General features: G+C 39.4%; 1 protein-coding gene across 5 annotated transcripts; it reads right to left on the reverse strand.

Annotated features, from left to right (window-relative positions):
* arhgap27 (Rho GTPase activating protein 27) lies at positions 1–26,531 on the reverse strand. Of its 5 annotated transcripts, XM_031315332.2 has the most exons (20): positions 26,404–26,531; positions 25,824–25,945; positions 24,135–24,994; positions 12,728–13,186; positions 11,201–11,440; positions 10,436–10,516; positions 10,108–10,230; positions 8,768–8,854; positions 8,588–8,650; positions 7,064–7,131; positions 6,857–6,944; positions 5,877–5,978; positions 5,504–5,602; positions 4,722–4,830; positions 4,447–4,581; positions 2,119–2,217; positions 1,946–2,023; positions 1,654–1,785; positions 1,391–1,496; positions 1–1,180 (listed from the first exon to the last, which is right to left on the reverse strand). In XM_031315332.2, exons 3-20 carry the CDS (start codon positions 24,933–24,935, stop codon positions 1,003–1,005), a joined length of 3,048 nt encoding a protein of 1,015 aa, XP_031171192.1. In that variant the 5' UTR covers positions 24,936–24,994; positions 25,824–25,945; positions 26,404–26,531; the 3' UTR covers positions 1–1,002. The 5 variants fall into 5 exon arrangements, with proteins under 5 accessions (XP_031171192.1, XP_035853587.1, XP_031171190.1 ...); XM_035997694.1 differs by lacking the exon at positions 8,588–8,650 and having other exon boundaries at positions 930–1,180; positions 26,404–26,530; XM_031315330.2 differs by lacking the exon at positions 26,404–26,531 and having other exon boundaries at positions 930–1,180; positions 25,768–25,887.
* Between the last annotated feature and the right edge of the window lie 277 nt (positions 26,532–26,808).

A 26,808-nucleotide genomic window follows, 5' to 3' on the forward strand; every position in this document is an offset into this window, starting at 1 on the left:
TTTTTTTACAAAGTTATTTTTTATTATGTAATAACTTGTGCATTTTCAACAACTTTCAGCATAAATATGCCTTCTATTTCTATTTACAGGTCATAAATCAATTCTAGAATCCACTTTTCTTTTTCATGGTCCGACTGATTTTACTGTCACTAGTTTATATATCTATGGTGTTACAGTTTTTTCAAGTACAGCATGATTGAAAAATGGCATTTTATTGTGGAAAATAATCTATAGGTTGCACAAGTACTCTATGTCACCATCTATTTCACAGCAATATGTTGGTATTAATATTTCTTTTTTTATACATTTCTATATTACAATACAATTCATGGGTAAAAATGAAACAATATTAGAATACAATCTCAGTTATTGCCATCTGCGATATTCTGTCGTTTTAAATTAAAAACAATATTTAAATGTCAATAAACTTTCTAAAATAAAGATGGAAGCAATCATTGATCATTTCTTTAAGAGAGCATTAATGCATGCGTCCAGGTTGACTTGGGTTCTATTATCACTGCCATTTAGACAAGCCAGAAATAAAAACAAACAGATAAAATATGACCTGTGAGATTAAGACAGGGAGCCAGAGCAATCTGATACAGCCTTTCTTCCACCCAAGCATCAAGCTCAATAGCTCAGAGACGGGAAACCAAACAACACCTGTTTACACCTGTGTGGCTTCCTTTCCAATCCTACAATACTGCCAAATATAGCTCTAACAGTTCCAGCCTCCTACGGAGTAAATCTGGACAGTGTGGTTAAACATGCTTCAAACATTCTGTGCAAAGGCCATTTGAAGATCCCTTTTTATCTATTTTTACGTGGTTAAACCTCAAATATTTTGAGCAAAGAAAACTTGAAGAACCCTTTAGCTTATTTTACAAGATGTTTTAGATTGAAGCTGTTTATGTGCATGCAAAAAAGGTAAATCTAGCACTTCAAATAACTTGAGCACATTTAGACATTTGCCCAGGTCTGCACTGGAGGCTTGTGACTGCTTCAGCTGGAGTGGAAAATACGCTCATATTCATTCAGGATGAACTCCACGATCTGGTTCTGAAAGACCATGTGCATGGTGATGTTGGCTGACTCCGTCTCTGGCCGAAGCAGAGTCGGGCCGAATACAATAGCCACATTCTGCACAGTCATGCGATTGTCCTCCCCATATTTAATGACCCTATGAGAGAAAGAAATGGGAGGATGATGTCAGAAGTCATAATACTCATGTTTATCTGTTTATATATATATGTTTGTGTATCCGTGTCAGTTCAAGTTCAACGTAATTCAATTATATTCTTACATCAACTTTTATTTATCTGTCACAAGTTCTCAAACTGCCTGATGGAAACATGCAAAGGATAAAATAAAAAAATATTTTAAAATATACCTGCGTAAATGCCCAAAAAGGAGTTCCATGGTATCATGATTTGAAGGAGGAAGTGAGTTGACCAGCTCACACATGAAAGACACTTTTGTGTTGTAATCAGGAATTCCTAGAAAAACAGGACCAAATAATTTATAAATATGATTAAGAGCTACCAATCCCTAACTGCATCATTAACAGTAATCTAAATATTTGCAAATATGCAAAGGTTTGTCCTGGGGTGATATACAGTAGTGTGTTCAAATTTGATTCAAAAATGTGCTTACTGATGGCTGAGATGAAGTTATTAAAGTGGCTGTATGGGAAAAGCGGCTCAGGAAGCTCTCGAAAAAACAACTTCAGAGCTCCGGTGATGACGTGAACGTCCTCCCACTGGCCGTCCTCGAGGTCTAGTTCCTCTGTTTTAACACAACAGGGGAACAGCCCATTAAAGCACAGCAGGGGGCGCTGCTGTCTGCAGTGAGATACTGCAATGAACTCTGAATCTGCTGCATTCTCTGCACGTAGGGTCACTAACTGAATTATTGAGTTAAATACACTTATGGATGCAAACTTTACCATGATCTGCCTTGAAGCGTAGTTTCTGAATGACAGCCAGGTTCCCGCTCACTCTATAGAGACCGTCAATTTCTAAACCTGTTAACAAACACACCAGTAAGTCAACTTCTATACTGCAAACAGCAAAAAGACCTTAGTATGATTCAGGCAGTGACACAAACAAGGTGGATTACCTCTCTTTTCCACTGCTTTGATACATTTCTCCACAAAACTAGGAACTGTGGTCCTCTCTTGTGCACACAGTGTGGCCAGATGGCAACCAAACACATTGTCTACAGGGAATAAGAACATTATTATTATTAGAAGTAGTAGCAGCAGTAGTTGTAGTAGCAGTATTATCATCCAATCGAAAAATATTACTATTGAAGGTAAGAAGCCAGAATTAATACATGCTCCAGTATCTGTTACATTAGGGATATATGACATAAATAAAATAAAATCTGTTGGGGTTAAATAACTATACATAAGTTATAGTTTCCATATTACAACATGTACGTATAGATTATGTGTCTAACATCAAGTATTGTAAAAAGTAAAGATGACATTGTGACAGATTGCAGCATGTATATAAGCCATGGTACAATTGAACTGCAATACAAGTAATCTGTATAATATAATATAGTATATGCAGTAGGAAATGAGTACAAAATAAATACATATATTCAAATTTGTACATGCAACATACAGATATATTCAGATTCATATTCATAGTAATAAGACGTATTAGCTATCACTCCTACGAAGAAAAAAAAAGTTTTATATAGATGTGTAAATCAGATGTGTAAATCAGTCTTCATTAAAGTGAACTCTTTTTGGTCATTAACAGCCGCTTTCCAACCGGAGGGATTTTTGCAGTTCCTAGAACATAAAATTCCTAGAACCCTTTTTTTCTCGTGTTCCCACTGGACTAATTTGGGGATTTTTAAGTTCCTCTGACCGCAGTTCCTGTAACTCTTTCAGCTCCTACTTCAGGGCAGGGTCTTTTCGCTGTTCCCTTTTCAGCATATGAACCTAGGTCAACGAGGGTCGGGTTTCCGGTACAGACAGACCAACAACGGGACAATTTTAACAATTTTCGCCATCTTATTCATCACTAATTTCACTTCTGACAAAGTTTTAGGAAATTAACTGAAATAGAAATTAACTGTTTAGATTTCGAATATAGGCAGTTTTGCGACAATTGATGCCGAATTGACAATTTGCTTCAAAGTTTTCGGAGTTAAGAAGCTCCATGACGTGAGGCGACAGCCAGCAGGCGTCTGCCGGGGCCGCTAGCTCGTTGCTCGGACAGTCACGCTCGGAGACCCCGCTGTAAGCTGGAGGTCTCTCAGACCGCTCTCGTAAATAAGAGGCTTTTATTTCGCCGTTGACGTTTCGTTTGTTTAAATATCACAACACATGTCCATCACAAGATTAACGGGAACCTGTGGTTAACTGTCTTTTCGGAGTTAAACTCCACCTCGCTGGCCGGCTGTCACACACACACACACACACACACACACACACACACACACACACACACACACACGTCCACAGCACGGCAGGCAGAGGCGGGGGAGAGAGAGATACCCGTTTCTCTTCAGGAGACTTGTTTAAATTATGACAAATATGCTATATACATTAGATTTAGTATTTAGGTCATACTTTTGTTGGTGTATTTGTTTTAACGCTATAAAGACTGTTGCCGTGCTTGCATCACTTCCTTACCCCTCCTCCCACTTTAGAAGTAGACTTTTCCTATAACTACGTTCCTGTAACTACTTGGTCGGAAAGCGGCTAATGTGGTGATAGTCTCGCATTGCCAGACCTTCCTCCACAGCGCTGCGGAGGAGGGTCTGGCTAGTCCACACAGCATTCCGGGATGGGAGAAAAACGTGCTCTGGTTTATTGGCATTTCTTTAAACCAATCACAATTGTCTTGGGCGGTGCTAACCGCCACACTGAGCCCCGGTGCCTCTGCAAAATAGCCTCGGAAAGGAACTCGTTTTGGTGGAACATGTGTACGTTCAAAAGTAGTTTTAGTCGTGCGATAGAAAACTCAGATTGGACAGATAGTCTAGCTAGCTGTCTGGATTTACCCTGCAGAGATCTGAGGAGCAGATAACCATTGTCCAACCATGAATCCACCGGAGTTTAAAATTCTTACTGTATCCCTGCTGTTATTGTTGCAGTTTTTCTTTGCTTTTATCTCATGAACCTTCTATTGTAGTCTGTAATACATGTATAGTACCAGCACATTTAATGTCTTAAGTTATTATTGTTTCTTATTGGGTTTTTATACAGTATGTGTTAATGTTATATGGTTTTTATGCTGCCTTTCTGCAAAAACAAATGTCCCCTTGGGGGACAATAATTATCTGGAAAATACAAAACAGCTTGTGTCTAAATATAAGTAAACCACAAATATAGCCTGGTAGAGTGAAACTCACTTTCCTTTTAGCTACTATTCAAATCAACCACAGCCTGAAGAGAACTACATGTTATGGCTGTTTTGAGATTACCTCGGATGTAGCCTTTCTCCTTCACCGATTGCAGCGTCGGGCGTTTCATGAGGAACTTCATCAGCTTGGTTCGAACCCTCTTCTGGTCTGTGTCTCCTGCAGAGCTGGTTGAGTGTGTGACACTCGGCCTGGAGGCTAGAAAAAGCAACGTTAGACAATTAAATAATTGTAGCTCTCAATGGTGTCTGATGTATCTAATTGGGTCAGAAAAATGACATCATTCATGTCAGAGTTAAACAAGGAAAAGGTTTTTTTCTTCTTCTTCTTAAACTCACATCTTCGCTTTTCAATGCCACCTCCAAACTTCTCATCAACTTTCTCTGTGTTGCCGATCTTCTCATATAAGTTCCCGTCCTCCTCCTCTGAATGATGGTCCTGGTACTCCTGATGAACAGACATACAAAGTCAATCAAATGAAAATTTGCTGCACAATCACTGCAATTAAACCTGAATTTAACAGTATTTAATCAGCGTCATTGGTCAAAACGTGGAAAGACAATCCTATTTATTTATTTATTTTCTGAATTCAGCATATTGAACATACACTGCAGAACTCTCCTTCTTTCAAGATATTTTTGTCTGTAATTCAGTCCTTAAAGGGTATTTTGTAAAATAACAAAATCTATCAGTATGTTAAGTAAAATATTAATGCAAATCAACTCATGTTAAGCATTTTCTAAAATAAAAGTAAATGAAGTGCAGCAATCCGCTACATTTTTTTCTAGTTTACTGCAACTAAACCTGAGTTAAACAGTATTTCATCAGCGTCATTGGTCAACACAAAGAGATCAGTCATATACAGTAGAAATCACTTTTTTTCCAGCAACTTGGACATACACTGCAAAAATCTCCTCCTCTCAAGTTCAATTCAACGTATTTATTAAGTACTTGCTAAAATAACATTTCATTATTTTTGATTGGAGTGCAGCAATCTATATATAGTATATAATAACATTTCATAAAATGTCAGACTATTACTTTACGAAATGACTTGATAAGCTGGCAGTTAAATGCAGATATATTTCACTTATCAAATATGGGCGATGAAAGGACTTACCAGTTGTCGTATGGTGTCCACTAAGACTTTGTGCCAGTCAGCGATGATGCTTTCTGTGTCGTACTGTATCAGAAACTCCACACCGTTCTTGCCTTTTAACTGGAGGATAGATGATAAGACACTGAGTAGGGCAATTGGGAAACAATAATTACATGAATCACAAATCACATTTAAAAAAATTCCCAGATGATCTCCTTTTACTCATTAACTCACACAAGCGATTTCAATATTGGATCTATTGGATATAAATACATGAGATTATGTTTTGGTCTTAAATGGGGCTAACAGGGCTAAAAGAATATAAGCACATTGCTCAAAGTTAAAACTAAATGACACACACTGCAATGTGTTCACTGTCAACAAACAAACACACCTCTAAAACATTCTTCTTGCTGGATTTGTCCTTCGAGGCCCTGCCAATCGACGCTCCTCGCAGGTCGACTGTAACCTCCGGAACAATCTGATTGGTCTTGTTCTGCGTGAAGGCAAAAAACAACAACAGCTGTTAACGAAACTGACGCCACATTCCAAGAAACGAGCAACAAAAGCAGGGATGGTCCCCGTCAGCTTTATGACCCGAGGGCTCGTCTGAGCTGTCACTCCTCATAAAGGTGACACAACAGCCTGCGGCATGCTGCAGTTTAGTGTTTCGTTCACTTTCTGAAGAATAAAACATGATACCAAATAAGTGCCAACAAGGAAAAAAAAGTGTCAGGTAACTTCATTAGAAAGTCAGTGGTTAATTGTGTCTCTGTATATCTCTATAATTTTTGAACTCATCACAAACCTTTCAGAAATGTGTACAAATGTACAGAATGCAACGTGATGCATTCAGGTGTCAGAGCTTCTTCTTAATGCAGGTTGAGCAATTTTCTTCCAGTGGCTGAAGAAGTACTCAGATCTTTTGTAAAAGCTTAGCTATTTTACTTAAGTAAAAGTAGTAATACCACAGTGTGTAGTATTAATAAATAATATCTGCAAAGTAACTAAAGCTATCAAATAAATGTAGTGGAGTAAAAAGTACAATATTGGCTTTCAAAATGTAGTTGAGTAGAAGTATAAAGTTGCATAAAATGGAAATACTGAAGTATAAGTACGTGAAAACTGTGCTTAAGTACAGTACTTTAGCAAATGTATATAGACCTTTTCAATGGAATTCCATTGCTAGGCAACAGCCTGGCCCCTTGTTAACGTCCTGTCAGAATGACATACACTGCAATAGGAAATCAACTTGGGTCCATTTAGAATGTTTATGTTTACATCTGTGAAAAGGTCTATATTTACATTCCACCACTGCTTTCATCCACATTCAAACAAGTCCTTCTATTATTAATACTTAAGTGCAGATCGTACCGAGGCCCCTGTTGCTGCCGACTTTGGGTCTTTGTGGAACGTTAGCACTCCTCCGTGGAGAACCGTCCAAGTCTGGGCCCAGTTTTTCCTTAAAATGGGGGAATAACCATCACTATCACCAAACAAAGCAACAGAGCTTTGGGAGAGATGTCATGACTCCAAACACACCCAACGTGAGAGTGTCCTCAAAGTGAAGTTTTAATTTACCTTACTTTCTTGCCATTCTCACACACTTTCGTTTTGTTAAGAATTCCGGCTTTCTCTAAGTTCTGCACCTGAAAATGTAAAAGATCACAACATTGTAATTATTTTTTTATACAATTTGTAATTGTAGGGTTATGTGTAAAAGTCAAGGTAAGTGATGAGGGATGCACAATTCTGTTCACAATGTTGAACACACATTTCATCAATTAAGCCATGCATGCAAACAGCATTAACATCCAAAATTCTATTACAGTCTGTGCACAAAGATGAATTCCTTATTTGCGGGATGTCCTATTGATTATTTGATTAATTGTAACAAAAGAAGATTGAAGATTGAATACTTTAACATCACTATATAGAAATCAAGAGATTAACTAAAAGGATAAGGCTGGTGTTATTCTATATTTTCGCTATTGTCAACAAATTCCATGCGAAGACCAAAACTAACTATGCGTTAGTTGGTCTCTCAATTCTTGTCTTTGTCTTTCTTCTTCTTTCCCTGTCTCTGACACTCAAGCTTCAAGCATATTCACTCCTAACAAAACAAATGGGTCACAAATATATAGTTTCATGCTGTAGTATTTAGTTGACGTTACTCAAACAGGAGGAATTTGTTGGGGACTATTTTCAGTCCAAGATTTGGTGCTGCCGTGAGCATTTACAGCAGCACGACGGTGTATGTGGGATTAGTTTAAAATAAACTACAGTGTGTGTTTTCATGATAATGAAGGAACATGTCACCCAGTGCAACAGTGTGGCTCATTGATGTGTTTTTAATAGTTTTTGGACAACAATGGAGCATTAAGGAATACGATATATCAAGCTTTGGCTACACAGGCAATATTTAATAGAAGGATCAACTGACTGTTGGTTTTTGGTCTTTTTGTGATTTGTTGTTAAGAAAAAAAACCTACAATACCTTATACTTTGATGAACACATTTGTCATTTAATGTTAACATTTTCTGGAATGTGGTTGGCATTTAGCTCATTATGTGGAGATGCACCTTTTTATGCACTTTGCATAAAAACGCTCATGGAAAATGAAAACAATTTAATTGCTTAATTGTTGGAGGCGTAAAACAGACATTTAGTAATAACAACTACCATGACCGTTGTAAAGCAGCATGTTGTGGAAGTATGTAGGTAGCTGTACATAATATGTTTTTCCCATCATTATAGCTGCTATTTTTTTCTTTTTAATTGTACATTCATAAGTCAAAACTCAGTGCAGTGTATGGCGATTAACCCCTGAATACAGCAGGACATGAACTTAAATCTCAAACTCTACAGGGTACAGATGACAATGGGAATATTAACAGTAGGTTTATCACGCGGGCAGTTTGGTTGTAACATGCAGCCCAGCAGCGGAAATCCATGCGTTTTGATGCAGGGAATGAAACAAAACAAGTCTGTTCACGTGCAACAAATGCTCCTTGAGTGATCTAAAGTCACACCTTTCACCCATCACAGATAGACGCTGCTATCTATGAGTCAAGCTCAGGTGAATGTTCAAACTAACAACCCACATTATAGCGCAGCCACCTGGAGGTCAGATAATAGGGGTTTCTCCAGGGTCTAAACCCAATAGCCTTAAGAGAGAGAAACAGAACACCACTCAGATATGAGGCAGCTCACAGTGCTTAATGGCTAACTAACTATTTGTTTCAGACTGGAGTTATTCTAGAGAGCATCAAGTAACAGCTCACGTTTTGTTGCGTCTCTGGAGAGTTTCCTGTACTGGAGCTGTCGCTGCTGTAGTCGGACGTGTTCCTCCTGTGAGATGGGACGAACCTCTGAACAACAGGAGATTTTAGGATTTAGAATTCATAAAATCACCAGATAAGATTTACATTTCTGTGTACAATGTGTGCTTGGTCTCTTGAGTAGCTGTGATTGTAAAAAACAACTTCATAACACAGTAGAAAATGGTCAAAAATATCAGTAGCATAACAACACAATTTCTTTGACATATTTAGCTGCTTTACTTTTTCTTTATTAATCTTATTCATTTAATCATATTCTTTTTTGTGTGTTCGTGGTTGTGTTGTGTGTGTGTGGTTCTACATACAGTACAAAAAAGAAAATCTGTAATAAAATTCACGAGTGCTTCTTTAAACCAAGCCTCCATAGTCGTCACTTCCATTCTTCACATTAATAAAAACTGACACTGCATTGCCATAAGAGGACAGATGCGTCCAGATATTTCGGTGTACTTTTGGCCTGGAGCTGTTAATCATGGTTTGGGCCCAGAAGTTCAAATCCCAATGCTGCAGAAAACCATGATATTTTGGATATTTTAGGCTATGTTCACACTTGGCGTCTTTTTCGACAAGAAAAAGTTGACTCCTGAGGCATCTTGTGTTGCTATAACAACAGCTACTGCTACAGTATCCTAGCTAGAGCGCTATGTGGAGCGCTGCTAACGATAGATAAAACAAAGCGGTCATGGAAGGCTTGTTTCATGTGGACGTGCCGACAGTTTTGTTGTCGTTATTTAGAATTCCTCATGGGGGCGGCAGAAACTACGCACTATAGCTTTAAAAAAAGATGCCAAGTGTGAACATAGCCTTAGTATTTCAAAAACATGTTTGTTTTGGAAGAACTTGACTGGTCTGCACAGAGCCCTGACTTCAACCCTTACAGTAAATGCTACCACTGCTGTGCCCTTGAGCTAGGTGTTAAACCCCTGACTGCTTAGTAGGAAAAAGCCCTTACTTATCCAGCAACTCCCAAGTGTTTGCGTACAATTGCAGTCTTCCTTCCCCCTCCCTCTGCAGCTCGGTCCTCAAGCTGTTACTGTACATACGAGTGCCCTGCAGTTGATTTGCCTTGCTAAATAAGGGTTTAAAAATCTGGGAGTGTCAGTTGCTGAACAGGGACTTGCCCCTCACTTCTGTCTGACTAAAGCTTTCTGTTTAAGCCAGCTGACACCCTGGATGTGTGATACAGCATGTGCATGTTCATGCAGTTCTGAGTGTGTGTGTGTGTGTGTGTGTGTGTGTGTGTGTGTGTGTGTGTGTGTGTGAGTGTGAAAGTATGTAAGTACCCCATCACTCTGGGCTGAGCTGAGCTGTGTAGGTCCCATGGTGTGTCTCCAGTTTTTGATGACTGACTGATTGTCTGCCTCGACACCATTCTCCATCCTGGACTGACCGGGAGCTACAGGGACCTGGAGGGACCGAAATACATTTTAGTTGAGTCAAATTTCAATAATTTGGAATCTTGAGGAACCTGTTTTACTTCAAACCAGACAAGAGTACATTAAAAAGTACTTCTTGGCTGAATTAGTGTCCTGAATGATACATTATTTGCCATCTTCTGCTTAATAAGAACAAACTGTTTCTAATTGATCCCCATGTAGTGAAGGATCTTACCTCTGGCAGGTTCCACAGAGACCTGGAGCCGTCTCTCAGGTAGTAGTAGGTCTGCCCTCGGTCATCCACAGACTTGATCCACTGTTAAACAAAAAAGATTTCGTAGTTAAAGATGATTCTAAATCATTGTTGTTTTCCCCAATAAGAAATCCGCTAACTGGCTTGAAAGAAAATGACTTTAATCTAAAATAGCTCATACTATAAAGGTTTCTTTCCTATCCTTTCAGTTTGTATGCAACATATATCTGGAACAAACTCCCAGAAAACTCTCACAATTAACAAATGCTGAAGAATTTTCTATTTGATGCTGAATTGTTAATTTCTTACACTGCACCCTAACTTGTATTTATGTATTTCATACCTGGTGTTCTTTTTTAGCTGTTGTTATATTCTTGCTGTTTTTACTGCTACTGTGCAGTAAAATTCTGCTGAAATGTGATTTATACGTAAAGCTGCCTTGCCTCATGAATATTCAGTAAAAAATATTTAAATGTTTTTAAATAAATTATAATATAAATTATAGATAGGAGTTGCACACTACTTTTCTGCTCCTTGTGTGATTGTTTAACATTATTCTACATTGTAAAGGCTTCAGCACACTTCAAAGAAAGTGCTTTCTGCAATCAGACATCATGGTAGAAATATCTCTTAATGTCAACGTCTATGTTTATCCAATACTGTTTTGCAGGCTGAAATGAATCTTAACTGTCTTTAGGACCTTGGTGGTCTTAAATTCCATCTTCCTCAGTCAGTCCTTGGAGCTACCTGCTCTGGAGAGTGTTCACTGGTGAACACCCAAGTCCCGTTGGGCTCCACACTGAGGTTCCAACCCATTTGGGTGCTGCGGTCCAGGTTGGCCCGGGGGATGATGGTCTGGCTCACATGACTGAGGGTGTACTCTTTAGGGAGGGTGGGAGGGCCCGACGCGAGAAGATCCTCGTATCCCTCTGGATGATCAGCAGCTGGGTAATCCTCCGAGGGGTAGTCCTCCTCAGGTAATGGAGGCTGGGGATGGAAACACACTGTACATTAAAACACATTTGTCTATTAGTTTTGTGCAGATTAACCAGTGACTGATGTTCACTTTGTTTGATTTTGTTTGAAGTTAGTGGAGTCCCGAAGAGGGAAAAATCTTTAGTATTACACAAAATAGCAAAGATTTGATAATTAAACATGTTATAACATCATCTTGGAGAAGAAATGTTTGTCTTCTTCCTACATTTCTTGTTAAAAAACTGCTCAAGATTTTTATTATTGATACCACTTTCATCCCTCGTCGGTCAGTAAATATGAAAATGTTGTTTAGCTTAGATTAGCTTAGCACAATGACTGGACACAGATGGAAAAAGCTAGCTTGGCTCTTAAAATCCACCTAACAGCACATCTAAAGCCTACTAATTATCAAGATGTATCTTGTTTAATCTGTCCAAAAAACTGTAAAAACAACAATTTGTGGTTTAACGGGGGGCGATGTTGACTGGGTGTTACTTTCTGAAGACCTCTGGAGCTTCAGAGCTGCTAGCACACAGATAGGCTATTGTGACCTTTGGACAGAGCCAGGCTAGCTGCTTTCCTTTGTTTCCAGTCATTGTGCTAAACTAAGCTAATTAGCTGCTGGCTGTAGCTTCATATTTAACGTACATGAGAGTGGTATCAAGCTTGCCATCTAAGTCATACAGCGAATAAGCATATTGAAGAAAAAAAGCCATTGCAGTAATAAATAGACCTAACACTGACCCTGGTCTTTGCCTTAAATCAGTTTTTGGGTTAAAATGTTGCTACATTTCACTGACTAATGTCAGATGAATAATTTCCCACAATGACCCAGATACAGAGCTCAACGACTTTTCCATGACTTTGATAAATAAGTCGCAGCAGTTCCATGGCCTCAAAGTATTCTTCTTTCTAGCTCAAAAAAGTCATCAAGTGGCAGAAAAAGGGGTCACTTGTTGCTTGAACAGCTGAAAGCAATTTAATGTGTGAATAACGTCTTCGAGATGTTACTATGAAGTGAAGCATTTGAACACTTCCTCTTGAATCCCCCTGACTGCCTGGAACACTCATTAAATAAATTCAAAATGAGGACAAAAGTCTTTTAAAGTTATGGACACTACAGTCGGGGACATTCTGCACTGGAGCTGTGAGCTTTCCAAATGAAAATGAGTCCTGTCTGCTATGTAGGTGCAGGAGATTTAATTCCATTAAAAGCAGACTGTATTTACAGCTTTCCCCTGGGTGAAGCTAAAACAGGAGACAGAGAGAGGCTAAGTGGAGCAGCCACGCTGTCCTTACCGGCCCGTCCTCATGAAACCTGTGCACACTCATCGGCTCCATCAGAGGGGGGTACGGGCTCAGATGCTCTGGAGGCTCCCAGGACGTCTCCCCAGACATCTGGTTGTAGAAGTATGGTCGACCACTGGTCTCATCTACCAACTGCTCCCAGTCTGAGATCCACGCAGGGGGGGAGGCGGGGGAAGGAGAAAGGGTGGGTGACTGAGGAGGTGAGGGGGAATAAGGCAGCTCAGGGTCTGTGGGGGACTCTAGATATGGATTGTCCCAGGTGGTGCGCCCCGTGGTGGGGTGGTAGTAGTACTCCTGTCCACTTTCTTGATCAACGTGTGCCTCCCATCCCTCTGGGTCAAGGTAGGAAGGAGAGTAGGACGAAGGAGCCGAGGGGGGAGACTCGGAGATGCTTTGGCGAAGTTGTGCTACATTGACGTACACGGCGGACCGGAGACTTTCATTCCCCACCTGTGGAAATGCCAAAAAATGAATGTGTAGAAACTCAAGGTGCTTCTTTACAGAACAATAACTAAAGATAATATGAGAACAGCGTGTGTGCTTTTGTAAAGACAATTTTTAAGCAAGTAAGTAAAACAAGCTTGCAAATGGCAGTGTTTGGTGTGCTTGTACTTGTATGTCAAGCAGTGTCAAGTACCAGCCTTCAGCCCACTGCTCTCACTACAGAACAGCTCTTAGTAAGTCAGCCTTCCGCATCTTACAGAGCACAGGAAGCAGCCCACAGCTGAAAAAAACACACACACCACAGAGACGTCCCTCCCATAATAATGATCATTACCTAACTTAAGTCTCATTTTCAAAAACATCTACACACGTTTGTCAAAATGCCCAGTGGTTATGTCTGTATTAGTCATGCCAACCTGTGGGGTGTTTTGCTAAAATAGCTACGATGAATGCTAGATAATAATAAAAAGATGAACTACCATACCAATGACAGCATCTTGCCGCACAGGCCAACTGCAGAGGACTTAAAAAACTAGGTTAAACTTCACCACCATCATCAAGCATTGTCTCGCCCCACTGCAAAGCAGCTACCTGCCCTATAATGAATAAAAGCATTCAGCGTTTCATTGCTCTAATAAAAACTGCATTTTCATTTTCTGTCTATTAGAGGGATGCTGTTAAAAACCTCCATGTTGTGTTACTTTCATGAACAGATCTTCACACGATTTGGCTTGGAGCATGACATGCAAAAAGCCAGATCATAACAACTAATTTGTTTACAGAATGTCAATTGCGAGTGAAACTCAGATGCGATGAAAGGCTGCCTCTGTCCTCAGCACTCTGAAACTGTGATGCAATGCAAAGTGTCACCATTACACTCAAAATGAACCCCAGTGGGATAAAAACAATGTGATATTTCTTTAAAGTTGTTAATATCTCACCTGTGCACCACTGAGGCAATTATTCCTCACCATGAGACTCCTGGGATCTACCGCCCTGCAGACGCTTTCATACGCCTTCATGGTGGCACAAAGAAACTACACTCTTTCCGACTCTAACTACCTCTTGTCTCTGAGCTAGCCTCATGGACTATATTTATCAAGACCTGAGACCTGTGTGTGTCTATGCTGCATCTGTCTGCTAAATATGCAGTTATAAAAAGACACAGGTCAGAGACGCCAACAGGCAGAGGCAGAAACTAAGTACATTTACTCCTGCACTGTACTTAAATTTTGAGGTACTTTACGTGAGTAGTTCAAAGTTATTCTACTTTATACTTCAATTCCACTAAATTTCAGAAGCAAATATTTTACTTTTTACTGTACTAAATTGATTTAACAGCTGTAGTTACTTTGAAGCAAAAGATTTTTCATACAAACCACAATCTAATTCAAAAATATAATGCATTGTTCAGTGCATAAAATCTACTTCTTATCAAGTCATTTTATTCTGTAATTAAGTCCTTAAAGTGTTATTTTCTCATTGTCAATGCAAATCCACTTATTTCAAGTATTTTCTAAATTCTAAATAAATTCTTTTGCAGCCACCTGCCTTATTCTTTAAAGGGTTTTTTGCCGTTTTGCCTTTATTGACAGTACAGCTGATTAGCAGGAAAGGGACGAGAGAGAGGGGACGACATGCAGCAAAGGGCCACGGGTCCACTGCGGTCAGAACTTTAACCTTTGAATAAGCAGTACACTCTAGTAGGTGAGGTACCAAGGTGCCCCGAAACCTGCCTGCCTTATTCAGGGGCTCCTTTCTAGGGCATTTTTAAACACATTGATTTAAAATACAAACTGGTTGAATACAGTATTATTACTACAATGACAGATATTTTTCACGTGTTTAGGAAAATATGTAAATAGAACCTTAATATAGACAAAATACTTCTGTAAGTAAGCTTTTGAATGCAGGACTTTTGCTTGTAACGCAGACTATTTACATTGTGGAATTGCTACTTTTACTCAAGTAAAGGATCTGAATACTTATGGCTCATGCCATAAAAATAAAAGTGGTTAACATGAATACACCTTATAATAAGGGGAGGAGAGCATTTCAACATAATGGATTTCATGATCAGCTGTGGTTTCCATCTGTCTATTCAATGTTATCACTTTGCTGACTTTGATTCATTATTGATCTCAATCTAACCACGAGGCAATTGATGCGGACAACCGGACAAGTGACCCCTAAACAGATTGATTCCAACAACACAACATGACGCCACTGAGACAGACAGAGGAAATGAAAGAGCTGCATCATTGATCTCTGAAGTAGTTACACTGGAGTGCCCACAGCCTACGTGCAATAAAAGGAGAACTGTACATGCAGATGCATATCAACACAACAAACGCCATGATGCTAAGGTGTGGTAGATTAGAGTTTCTACATGTCTTGAGAAAGTTCGCTGTGAAACGTCGACCAATAAACTAATGCAGAGGTGACACGTGTGTTCGAGAATCTTCTTTTTTCTCTGCTCTGAGGTGTGAAAGGACTCGCTTTGGCAGAAGTTTTGTTCCTTCTGCCAAAGCGAGTCTACTCATCAAGGTGTGATAGATTGCCATCACTTTGAAGGGAATACCGTTGAATACTTGCATGCAAATATATCAACCCAAGTACATTTACCCTAGTACACTACTACAGTACAATTTTGAGGCACTCAACTTCATTTATTTGACAGTTACCTTTCAAGATTTTACGTACACAAACATTTTATTTTGTAAAATAGATTAAATTTTTAGATTTAGATTAGAAAAATTTAGATTTTTTTTGACTTGTCTATACATTGTTAGCAGTTCTACCAAAGAGACATTTTTCCTCTAAACTTCTCAGATTGTTTCATTTAAAGGTTTAACGAGGTAAGATTGTTCATTATTTAATTAAAAAAACTAAGATAGGATAAGAGTCCAAAAAATGAATACAACTTTTTGGGAACCACTGAAATATTTGAAGTTTGTATAAAGAATTTCAAATGTTGCTCACATATTATGCATCAGTAAGTGATGTCATGATAAACATATGACTCACAGGTGCCATTTTTCTGAAGGAGTACTTTCATTTTTGATACTTTTATTACATTTTGCTGACAATACTTTGTCTTCTGAACGCAGGACTTACTTACATGTAAAGGAGCAGTAGTTCTAAACTAATGTATTGGTGTTTTTACTGAAGTAAAGGATATAAAACTTCTTTCACCACTGGTTCTATGTTAGAATCTTTGTGTTGTTTAGGGGGACTGTAACACTATCAACTTTTCTGTCTAAATGACAGAAAACATGTCTGTTGTCTTTACCATAAAACATAAAACTTTGAAGGAAAATTAACATTTTGTCGTTGTTGTATTTTAATGCAGCTACGTACTATATTTCTGTATGATATTACACATCATAACACTTGTTCTCTGGATTGGTCATTGTGATATAAAGAGTTTTCCCAATGTCTGACTGAGATATTCATTGACAGCCAGTGACGGACTGGGATCAAAAAACGGCATTGGCATTTGCAACACAACGGCACTGTTGTTGTCAATAACCTAGCTTGGAAATTAGCAACTCTGCCTTCCGACTGAATCTTTCCACACACCTCGCCGCAGTACAATCTTGAATATTTGTGGCTGCATGCATAAAATAACTTATCAAAATAACCAAAAACAAATTATCAGTAGTGGCCCTTCTGGCATTTGCCAAATTCCAGATGGCCAGTCCATCACTGTTGACAGCAGATGTCAAAAAACGAAACTGTCATATTCAGACCTAAACCCATGACTACCAACTTTCTTGCTGCTGCTTTCAGATGAAAATTACGTGTTTGAGATTGAAGCCCGCGCCATTTTAACACATAAGAACACATGAAAGAGTTCTTTAACTCCCAAACTAAAAATCAAAAACCAACATTCACAATGGATGAGCTTTTAAGCAACAGCATTCAGCAGGCACTTCACTGCTATTGCCGTTTTACTCAGTACAGGAAAAGAAACAAGTGCATGGGTGGCGTGTTTACCCAAAGCAGGAAGCAAGAGTGTCATCAAAACATATAAATTATATAAAGCACGCTGACCACAAAGACTGAAATTTTACAATGTAGGAATAAAAGCTGCTTTGATGTCAGCGTGATCACGTACCTGAGGAACCACCGGCAGAGTCAAGCCCCGCTTGGCCCTGTGACTTGACCAAACACTGGAGTACGTGTCCACCATGTTTATATTGTTCTATTTAGATGAGCCATATATCCAAATATACAAATAGACATCGAACTGAAGCGGCTCAAGCGTGCGACCACGTTTCATCAACTTGTGATGGGAAAGAGGCGAATGTACATTCATGAGCACACCCTCGCCGCACACATCCTTCTCTCGCAGCAGCTGTGACCGTTGCAGCCCAGCTAGAAAGGAGAACTGTGAGCTCTGTTACAATAGCAGCAGGAAGGGGCTGTGTGAGGACTGGGTGAGATGTGTGTGTGTGTGTGTGTGTGTGTGTGGGTGAGATGTGTGTGTGTGTGTGTGTGTGTGTGTGTGTGTGTGTGTGTGTGTGTGTGTGTGTGTGTGTGTGTGTGTGTGTGTGTGTGTGTGTGTGTTTGTTTGTGTCATATGCATGAATTCCTGTGCACAGGGTAGGGAGGTAGAGGGCAACTGTCTGTATGCCCTAAGATCCAAAAGCAGAAAGAGACAATGAAAACAAAAAAGAGAAGAGGGTCTGATAGAGGGAGCAACATAAACTGTGCAGATCACTTCAAGCTACTTCCTGTTTGCTTGCCCATATGATAAAAAAGGAAGACAGTTCATGGAAACATTTTTGAAAGAGTACCTGCCTTTTTAGTCATTCTGATGCTTCAGCCCCTGTGTGGACATGAAGTAACGTGAAGTTTGTTGATATCATCATAGCAATTGTACATATAGAAAAACTTGTTTATTTTTAGTTTATATATTAGGTCTCGGTTTGTCTATTTATTTAGTTATTTATTTTATCTTATGCTTAAGTTGAATATGTCAGTAGTGAACTGTAAAATTGTATTAACAAAACTTAGAAATAAACTTTGTTAAAAAAAAAAAAAGAGTTCCCAACTTTTACTTTAGGGTTATACTCAAAAGAAGACTATAAGGAACAAGAAAGCTATAAAAAGTTTGTTTATGTTTTGCTCTAAAATGTACAGTACTCAACCCTCTAGTAGTACAGTAGGTCACTCAAACAGTGATTGGAAAAAAGGGAAGCAATAATTTCCCAAAATAATATGGGACAACTGCTTTTGACTGGCATTTCTGATGAGACACTGTATTGTTTAAACTTGCAGAGTCCACGAGGCTTGAAACAGGAAGTCTGGTTTATGGGCCAATTGTTCAATCTTCACTTCCTTCTACATGGGGCAACATGAGCCTGTCTGCGGACAGCAGGCGGAGCACTTTGTGGCTGTATTTGTAGAGGTTTTTGGGGCTAGGGTTAATCTCAAATTAGGTTTGAGGCCTGTGGTAACTCTTGTGTTTAATACTGCTACATCTATGCTTGTCGATTGTTTCAGAAGTTCCAGTGTGTGTCACGGCTGTGGTGAATCAATACTTCCTGGAGCATCCAAAACATGTCACATGCAGTGCCTGGACAGAGTATAGTTTGCCATTCAAATGTGCTTTGGAAAAACCTTGAGAAGATTATACTGTTGCGTCTGATTTTTGAGATGCTGGTGAAGGATGTATTTTACGTCCCTGCAGAGTTGTGTATGTATTTAGTTTGTTTGACTTGAAGGATGGAAATGGATATTTAATAACATTATTTTTTTAACAACTGCGTTTAGATTTTGAGCAATGTTTTCGAGCATGATTTCCACCCTTAAGCGCACAGCTGACAACTCTCTGCCCTCAGCAATGCATGAAGCAGCAATCTGCTTGATTACTTAACCACATTAGTGCTCATCCAATCAAACAATGGAGTACCAAATTGGGGCCCAAATCACGCCACAAAGCACACAGTTGAGCTATTGAATCAATCTGGCTCCACCTCCTCTTACATCACACTCCTCATGGCCCAGAATCCAGGATAACTCCAGAAATGCCCAATGTGGAATCCATCAGCTTATCGCATTCTCATCTTTGCACTTCAGGCCAGGTTTGCATGCCAATGTGCAAAACCAACCAATATGTCCCACTCTTAACTCTGTAGGTGAAGTGTTTTTCTGTGTAGGAGGGGAAATGTCTAACTACCAGATGTTCCAATGCTCTCTGAGGCAGCTATAGATGGAAACTCCGCTCTTTTGCAAGGGTGCCACCTTGACATTTGCAGGTGCAAGTAAATATCAACAGTCAGCATGCAAACAAACTGAAAACCGAAGTATTCAGGACTTCAGCTGTGATTTATGGTTCTTGGAAGCTTCTGCTCTGCACTAATAACTGCAGCAAAGCACCATTGTATTCAAAGTTGGATGTACTGAATGATAGGATCACTGTGATTAAGCACGTCATTACAACTGCACAAAAACATTTTACAAATAGTAATGACAGAGAAGACATTCCTGTGCATATGAGTCATGCAACTCTCGACAAAGCAAGCTGTTTCTCCACATTACTTAGATCAATATTGCAACGTGTCTAAGAGACACGAACTGAAGTCAAGAAAAATGCAGACTTTTTGCTTTTTCTTTTCTTGCTTTGCATGCTGGGTGTGAGTCTTACTCGACAATCCCATACCCAATAATTATAATGTTTATAAACATATTCTTAAGCCTGCCTTAGCATCAGTTTGTGCCTCTCATGTATCACCATTATGTCTGAGTCACAGAGGTAAGCCTCAGTTTTTCTGAAAAATAAATAACCAGCAATCTTGAAAAACCAAGAAGCTCATTTAACAACACAACCTTCTGTTTCCAGAATCATCAAAAGACTCTTCTGATCATCTGGATGAATAAATATTCAGTCTGTTGAACGATAAAAAAAAGATTTTCAACCCGTTTTCCAAGCTGTGACTGTATTAATTTGTAATTAAAATTAAACATTTTTTAAACAGCTTGCATTTTACAAATGAGCAAAGACATAATGTCAAATCTGGCTGCCTGGTTTAGGAAATAAAGCTGCAACTTGAGAAATGGGTTAAAAAGATATTTGTTATCGTGCAACAGAATATTTTCCCATCCTGATGGTTAGAAGAGTGTTTGAGGATTCAGGAAATACCTTCGGAACAGCCATAAATGGTGTTAAACAACCATTAAGCTCTGCGACACAAATGAAATGGTAATACACAAGAGTAGGACTGGGCGATATGGAGAAAATCAAATATCACGATATTTTTTACCAAATACCTCGATATCAATACCGCAACGATATTGTAGTGTTGACTATTGGTGCAAAATATTTACACAATGATATTTTTGATAAATAATCATCAGTAATGTGGATATAATGGCTAAGTGGGTAAAGGCAAATAATAGAACAGTTACAACAGTCTGGTAAGTTCTGAAAATGACATCACTTTACTGTAATGCAGCCTTTAAAACCAGGAAAAGACAAGACTTATGCCATATTACGATATCATGATATCCAAAATCTAAGACCATATCTAGTCTCATATCACGATAGCGATATAATATCGATATACTGCCCAGCTCTACACGAGAGGCACAAACTATAATACTGTCACATCTTACATGAGCTGCATACAGAACATTCACTTCAGGTGAAACGTGCACGAACCTGTGTGACTGCTTCTAAAAGCTCAACCTGAGATAGAATGAATCTCATTCTTGCAAGCTTTCTGGTTAAATAGCAAAACACATCATTGATCCCAGCTATACAATGTGACCAACGAATGGTAAAAATGAAAGGCTGGTCCTGAAAGCTACATGCACCTGTTCTTAGAACACGTGTTCTGTCAAGCAGGCATGCACAGAGAGGTCTGACAATACGCTCTCAACCTACCTGTTGGAGCAGTTTCTTAGCCTTTGATTTGGTCCGTTTCACAGAGTACTGTACTCGTCACTGTACTCTTGCTCTCGATGAAGCGATAATTCCTCCAGCTCCTCTCAAGATATGGGAGAACGGCCTGAGCTGTACAGTTCTAAATGCCAAAACATCACATTGGCAGGGCTGTGTGATGTGATGTGCGCAAGAGGACAAGACAAAGCAGAGGGTCACTTTTCTTTAAGTTGCCAAAGATCAATGGGCCATTGGGGGGCCCCTTGTGTAAATTATCTAAACTTTAAGTGATAAAGATTTATTGGACATGTCCTGTTCAATATTCATCGTGGAGCTTAAGAGATTCTTGCAAAGAGTGCAGACACACACTGTTAGCACAGACAGCTACAATAAATACTGTACCATAATGTAAAGGCTCCACATAACAATAAGAAGACCATCACCATAAAACAAAACAGGCCTGAATATGCACTCAAGTACGCCTTTCTGCAAGCTGTAAAAGTTAACTACAAGCAATCCCAACTGGATTTGTCATCCACTTAGCAAACTTAACATCCCATTAGAGACCAAAGACATACCCTTGATATTAAGTGACCTACATTTGGTGCTAATTGCAAGTTCTGCACATTACATATGCACACACAGGCCAACTGCATGGCAGGACTGGCACTAAAAGCTCTAAAGCCCTGCTTGTTGGGAGTCAGGCCAGGCTCCCTCACATCACCATGGAGATGGCCCACCATTGTGGGGTGAGAATTAATGCACTTGAGGGGTCCTGGCACGTCTGCAGTCCTGGGGCTCATTCATGCTTCAGAAAACACACAAACTATAACGACTTAAATATTCAGGTTTTCATATATCTTATTGTGTTAAAATAAAACACAAAACTCCCACTGAAGCAACAAACTGTGCTGGTAATTGCAGTGTTATGATGCACACACAGTCACTGGAGAGACCACACACACACACACACACACACACACACACACACACACACACACACACACACACACACACACACACACACACGAAGAGTAGAAACACTTTCTCGTTCACAGTCTCACCGTAAACCCTGCAACAGGTGCAAAAACAAGTGCAGTGAAACTTACGTGAAACAAAAGTTCTGTTGTCGTTCGTATTCAACCAACTATACATCCATCAGGGAAGTAGGTTACACGAGCTATATATATATTTCGCAAATGTTTCATCGTTTCCCGACGGTGTGGTTACTCATAATTCCCAGGATCGTCATCGGTGCTGTGGGAACCAGGTAGCAGCTGCTGCAGGTTTGGGAGTGGCTGGCACATTAACACTTTCCTTTCCTCGGGAGAAGCCTCCCAGCCGACACTACCTGTTTGGAACCTGTTCTCGAGTTACGTCGACTGTACGCAGCATTTCACAAGCACTAAAAACTGATAACAAAACCTCCTCTAATCTAAACCACACTCTACAAGCCTCCAGCTCTTCGTGAACAACTCACCAATTCAATCAATAACATGTTCAGTGACAATGTAAACTATACACACCTAGTAAAAAGTGACTCACTCCAGACCAGGAGGAACTCGCTGACCAAAACTGAGATCCTGAATCTATGAATCAGCTGCTTTAACTGAGCTATTCAAATACACCTCTTCTCGCCCAGTGAAATGGCATGAAGGGGACGGCCGGCCATTCATATGCTGATGAGCTGGCACAGATAACGTTACTGTGAACTCAACCAACACGGTAGTCCAAGTCTGGACCTTCACTGCAAAAAGTGTCCAAATCAACAAGTGATTCAGTCGAAATGTCTCTAAAAATCTAATCAAATCGAAAAGTTCTAATCAGTAATCAGTGGTGGAAAGTATCCGAAGAAGCCAATTTGCCTACTTCACTTAAAAGAGATTTTACATATTTAACTTTTTTCTCCACTACAGTTAGTTATCTGAGAGCTATAGTTACTTTCAGATTAAGACACAGAAAACTGTTTCCAAATGATTCCTTGTTTGTTAGGATTAAACTACCCAACATATGACTAATATATTAATTACATTTAACTATATATAGAGTCATTTAGATTAGCTCCACTTTGACCAACCACAACATTAAAATGCTGATTACACACTAGACCTAATAATAATAATAATAATAATAATAATCATCATCATCTGAAAATCGAATAAACACTGACCATGATAAGTAGGCCTACTTATATTTGTGATACTTTGTGTATTTCTTTGCTAATATTTCTTTTCTTTTACTCAAGGATTTGTTTAAAACTACAAGTCCCGTTTTCACCAAAATATTAAACTTGACATGTGTTCATCATCATTTCCACCCACTGTAAAATGCACAGAACCCCGCAGTGTAAACAGTGTAACCCCCCCACTGTATTGATGAGCTTGGCCACATTAAAGCATGCAGATAATTCAATGGAAGTTTGATGAGTTGTGGTTCTCCTGAGAGCAGGAAGTGAAATAATAAAGGCATTATAAGACAATAAGTTAAGGTGGGCTGAGATTTTAACTATAGGCTGCAGCCCTGTGCACATCAACAAAGAGCAGGGGTCTCTACCTTTTTGTCATACGACCCCTTAAAATGAAGAAGTGTCAACTTGCAGCTCATCTTCACAATGTTGCATGTGTCGATGGCTGGTACGAAATTCATGTTTTATGAAACAATTCAAAGATAAGAGCAAAATCTGATGAAGAAATGCTACACTGCGTGGCATAACATGTTTCCCCATCTTTCTTATTCTGTTAGATACAGGTGACTAATAATGTGACTCTTTAAGCCAACTGGCTGCATCAGTGATTATTTAGATGTGTCCTATTACTTGTGAATACTTATGCAAACAAGGAATGTGTATTTTGTATTTGTAACTAATTCAGTTCACTTTGCAGAGATCTGTTTTTGCTTTGAACATAAAAGGGTCTTTTACTGTGGATCACTGTCAAAAGGCCACTTTTTACCATCTTAGTATTTCTTACCATCTTTTTTCATGGTACAACTGCGCCCTCTTCTGGCTGTAAAATGACAGTGACACATTTCATGAGACTAGAATGATAAATGGAAAAACCTTACCTGCTCAATGGGAGGCTCATCTGTAGAGGAAGTTGTTCCTGCAGTTGGATTTGAATTCTGCTGCTTAAACATCAATGTGTCATTTGAAGCAACAGGACCAGGAGGCTCAGGAAACGTGTCAAATTCTGGGATGTTTAGCTCTGGTATGGAGTCATATATTGGTGAATCAGGGGGTAAAGGAAAGTCCATATCCTCATCGTGTAGAAAAGTCTGAGGTTGTTTTACTGCATCATCCTGCAGTGGCTGTTTTTGTCCATTTTTGACCTTTGGCACAGGATGAGATTTTGCGTACATTTGCAGGTTGTCAGTATTCAGAGGTGCAGAGGTAATTGAAAAGCCTGTTGTTGAATCGTGTGTCTTTATTTTATTCTGGCTGTCTGCAAAGCTGGTGGTGGTTTGTCCTTCATCCAGAGTCTCACTGGGCTTCACATCTGGTATGTTCTCACAGAAACCAAAAGTGGAGAAGCGATATGTCTCTCTTGAAGCACCCAGAGCTGATACACGATTCACTGTTGTTGCTTTACGTGGTGTTATGTGAGCCATATCCCCTGGTTTACTGTTAGTCACACACTCCGGTGATTTCAAGCTATTAGGACCAGGAGGGTTTTCAGTAAGTGATAGGAGCTCCTTCACATACTGTGCAGGGATATAAAAGGGTCTGCTGTGCTGGTCTTTGCGGACGTGCCACCAGTGCTCATTAGTCTTGGAGACTAGGATGTAACTTTCATTAGGCTTTATAGACACAAGGCGACCATCCTTCGCTGTGTACTCAAATTCATACTGCACAGACACCAGCTCCATGCTCCGGTGCACCCGTGTGGCCTCTGTGTTACTGTGGATACAGTGTTAACATCTCGGAGCTGCAAATAGAGGAAATGTGAAGTTGGTGTGGCTTTTTTTTTAAAAGATTGTCATTATAAATGTCAGTCAGTGGCTCATGGTTCATTGTCACGCATTCTTACCGATAGTGTCATGGACAGATTAAGAGATAATGGACCGCTGGACACAGACATGTAAAAGCCCCCCCCCACACACACACACACCTCTGAAAATGACTCTCTGTTTAGTGCCTGTTAGTGGTCATTTTGTGTCTCTCGTAGTCATTTTGCATAATTTTGCGTCTGTTTGTAGTTGTTTGGGGTCTCTCTGTAAGTCGTTTTGCATGTCTTTGTTGTCATTTTGTGTCAGTTTGAGAAGATAAGATAACATAAAATAGAACCTTATTTATAATTGTTTTTGTTTGTTGTGCAGCAGCTGCAGTACAAAGTAGACAAAAAGTGCAAATCTACGATCTCATTATTAGTCATTTTGTGTGTCTTTGTGGTCATTTTTTTTGTCATTTTGAAGTTGTTTGATTGACGTTCAAACAAGAAATGTTAAAAGTCACGTCAAACTGAGGCTCTGGCTCAGGGGCCCCCCTCACGACGTGGCCCCTGTGACCGGTAGCCCGTCCAGTAATGGTTAGTGTTTGATATTACACAAGATGCGGATTTACAAGAAAGGTTAATGCAGTTTGGAGTTAAGATTATGAACAAAAGGCTGGCAGAGGTAAAAGCCTCCATTTCTGTGCACAGGAATAGACAGGAAGTTGCTTTCATTTGCTGCAAAAGGCCTACAAAACATCCTCACAGACCTGTAGAGCAGCAGACTGTAAACTGCTTCGCCACAAAACAGGAAGTCTGCACCAACCTCGGCTCAGCATCAGGGCGATGTCATCTGGCAATCTCAGCTTGCCTTAGCAATTTGTGCTGTCCGCTTCCATTGTCTTATCCATAATCACTGTATCAGTATTTACAGCTCTTTGTTGTCTCCTACAGCACAGCACACATATCACATAGAAACAACAGGATGTCATGTTAGCAGCTATTTCACATGCAAAAGTTGTAATTATGTGTTTTTGTTCCAGCCATATTGTTAAATCAAAACATTTACATTTTATTCAGAACAAATGTGAGTGAACGTATATACGTGTTAAAAAAGCATGTACATTGTAAAAGTCATAGAAAAATGCAAAATAAAATAAAATACAGAAAATAAAAAGTTTACCAAAAAGGGGAATATGACTTAACTTAAGCTCAATAACTCATTTCCAAGTCAGACTTAACTCACAATATCATGTTGAATTTGACAATTCACAGTAAGTCAGTGCAACATATATGAATCAGAATACACTTTCATGCTAAAAAGCAGACTCAACAATGACAGAAATCACATCCTGGACTTGCATACCCTGAGGATACAGTGTGGAATAATATTTTCGTCTACTTGCCGGATTATGTTTCCAAAAACTCCCCGTCATTAGATATCTCTCGAACAACCTTGAAGCAGTTTGGTATCTATAGAGCCGGAGTCGTAGAGCTCAAACTGCTGCTTACATGTGTTGTCTCTGCTCGCCTACCCCACTTTTGTTTCCTGTTCTGTGTGACTGTTTCTCTACCGAAAGAGGCAACCAGTGATACATTACAGCAGTAAAGCCACAAGAAATGGGAAGTCTAACTTTAACCATACTTCCCAACATTTTCTTGACATGTATGCATTCTTTTTATGGCACCTCACTGACAGGGCGTGGACTGGAAAGAGTGGCGATGTGGTGATTAATTTTGACATTACAACACAGCAATACAAAAATGTAACAAATGTTGCATGGTGACATTAAAACATGTATACAATAATT

This window comes from Sander lucioperca, chromosome 22 (genome assembly GCF_008315115.2).
Source record: "Sander lucioperca isolate FBNREF2018 chromosome 22, SLUC_FBN_1.2, whole genome shotgun sequence".
NCBI classification, from domain to species: domain Eukaryota; kingdom Metazoa; phylum Chordata; class Actinopteri; order Perciformes; family Percidae; genus Sander; species Sander lucioperca.

Excerpts from the sequence above, each read along its gene's own strand:
- arhgap27 (XM_031315332.2), bottom strand. The coding sequence starts at position 24,935 with ATGGAGCTGGTGTCTGTGCAGTATGAATTTGAGTACACAGCGAAGGAT. Across the intron at positions 5,979-6,856 it reads CGGCAGCAACAGGGGCCTCG|AACAAGACCAATCAGATTGT; the intron begins GTACGATCTGCA and ends GCCTTCACGCAG. Across the intron at positions 2,024-2,118 it reads CAAAGCAGTGGAAAAGAGAG|GTTTAGAAATTGACGGTCTC; the intron begins GTAATCCACCTT and ends GTTTGTTAACAG.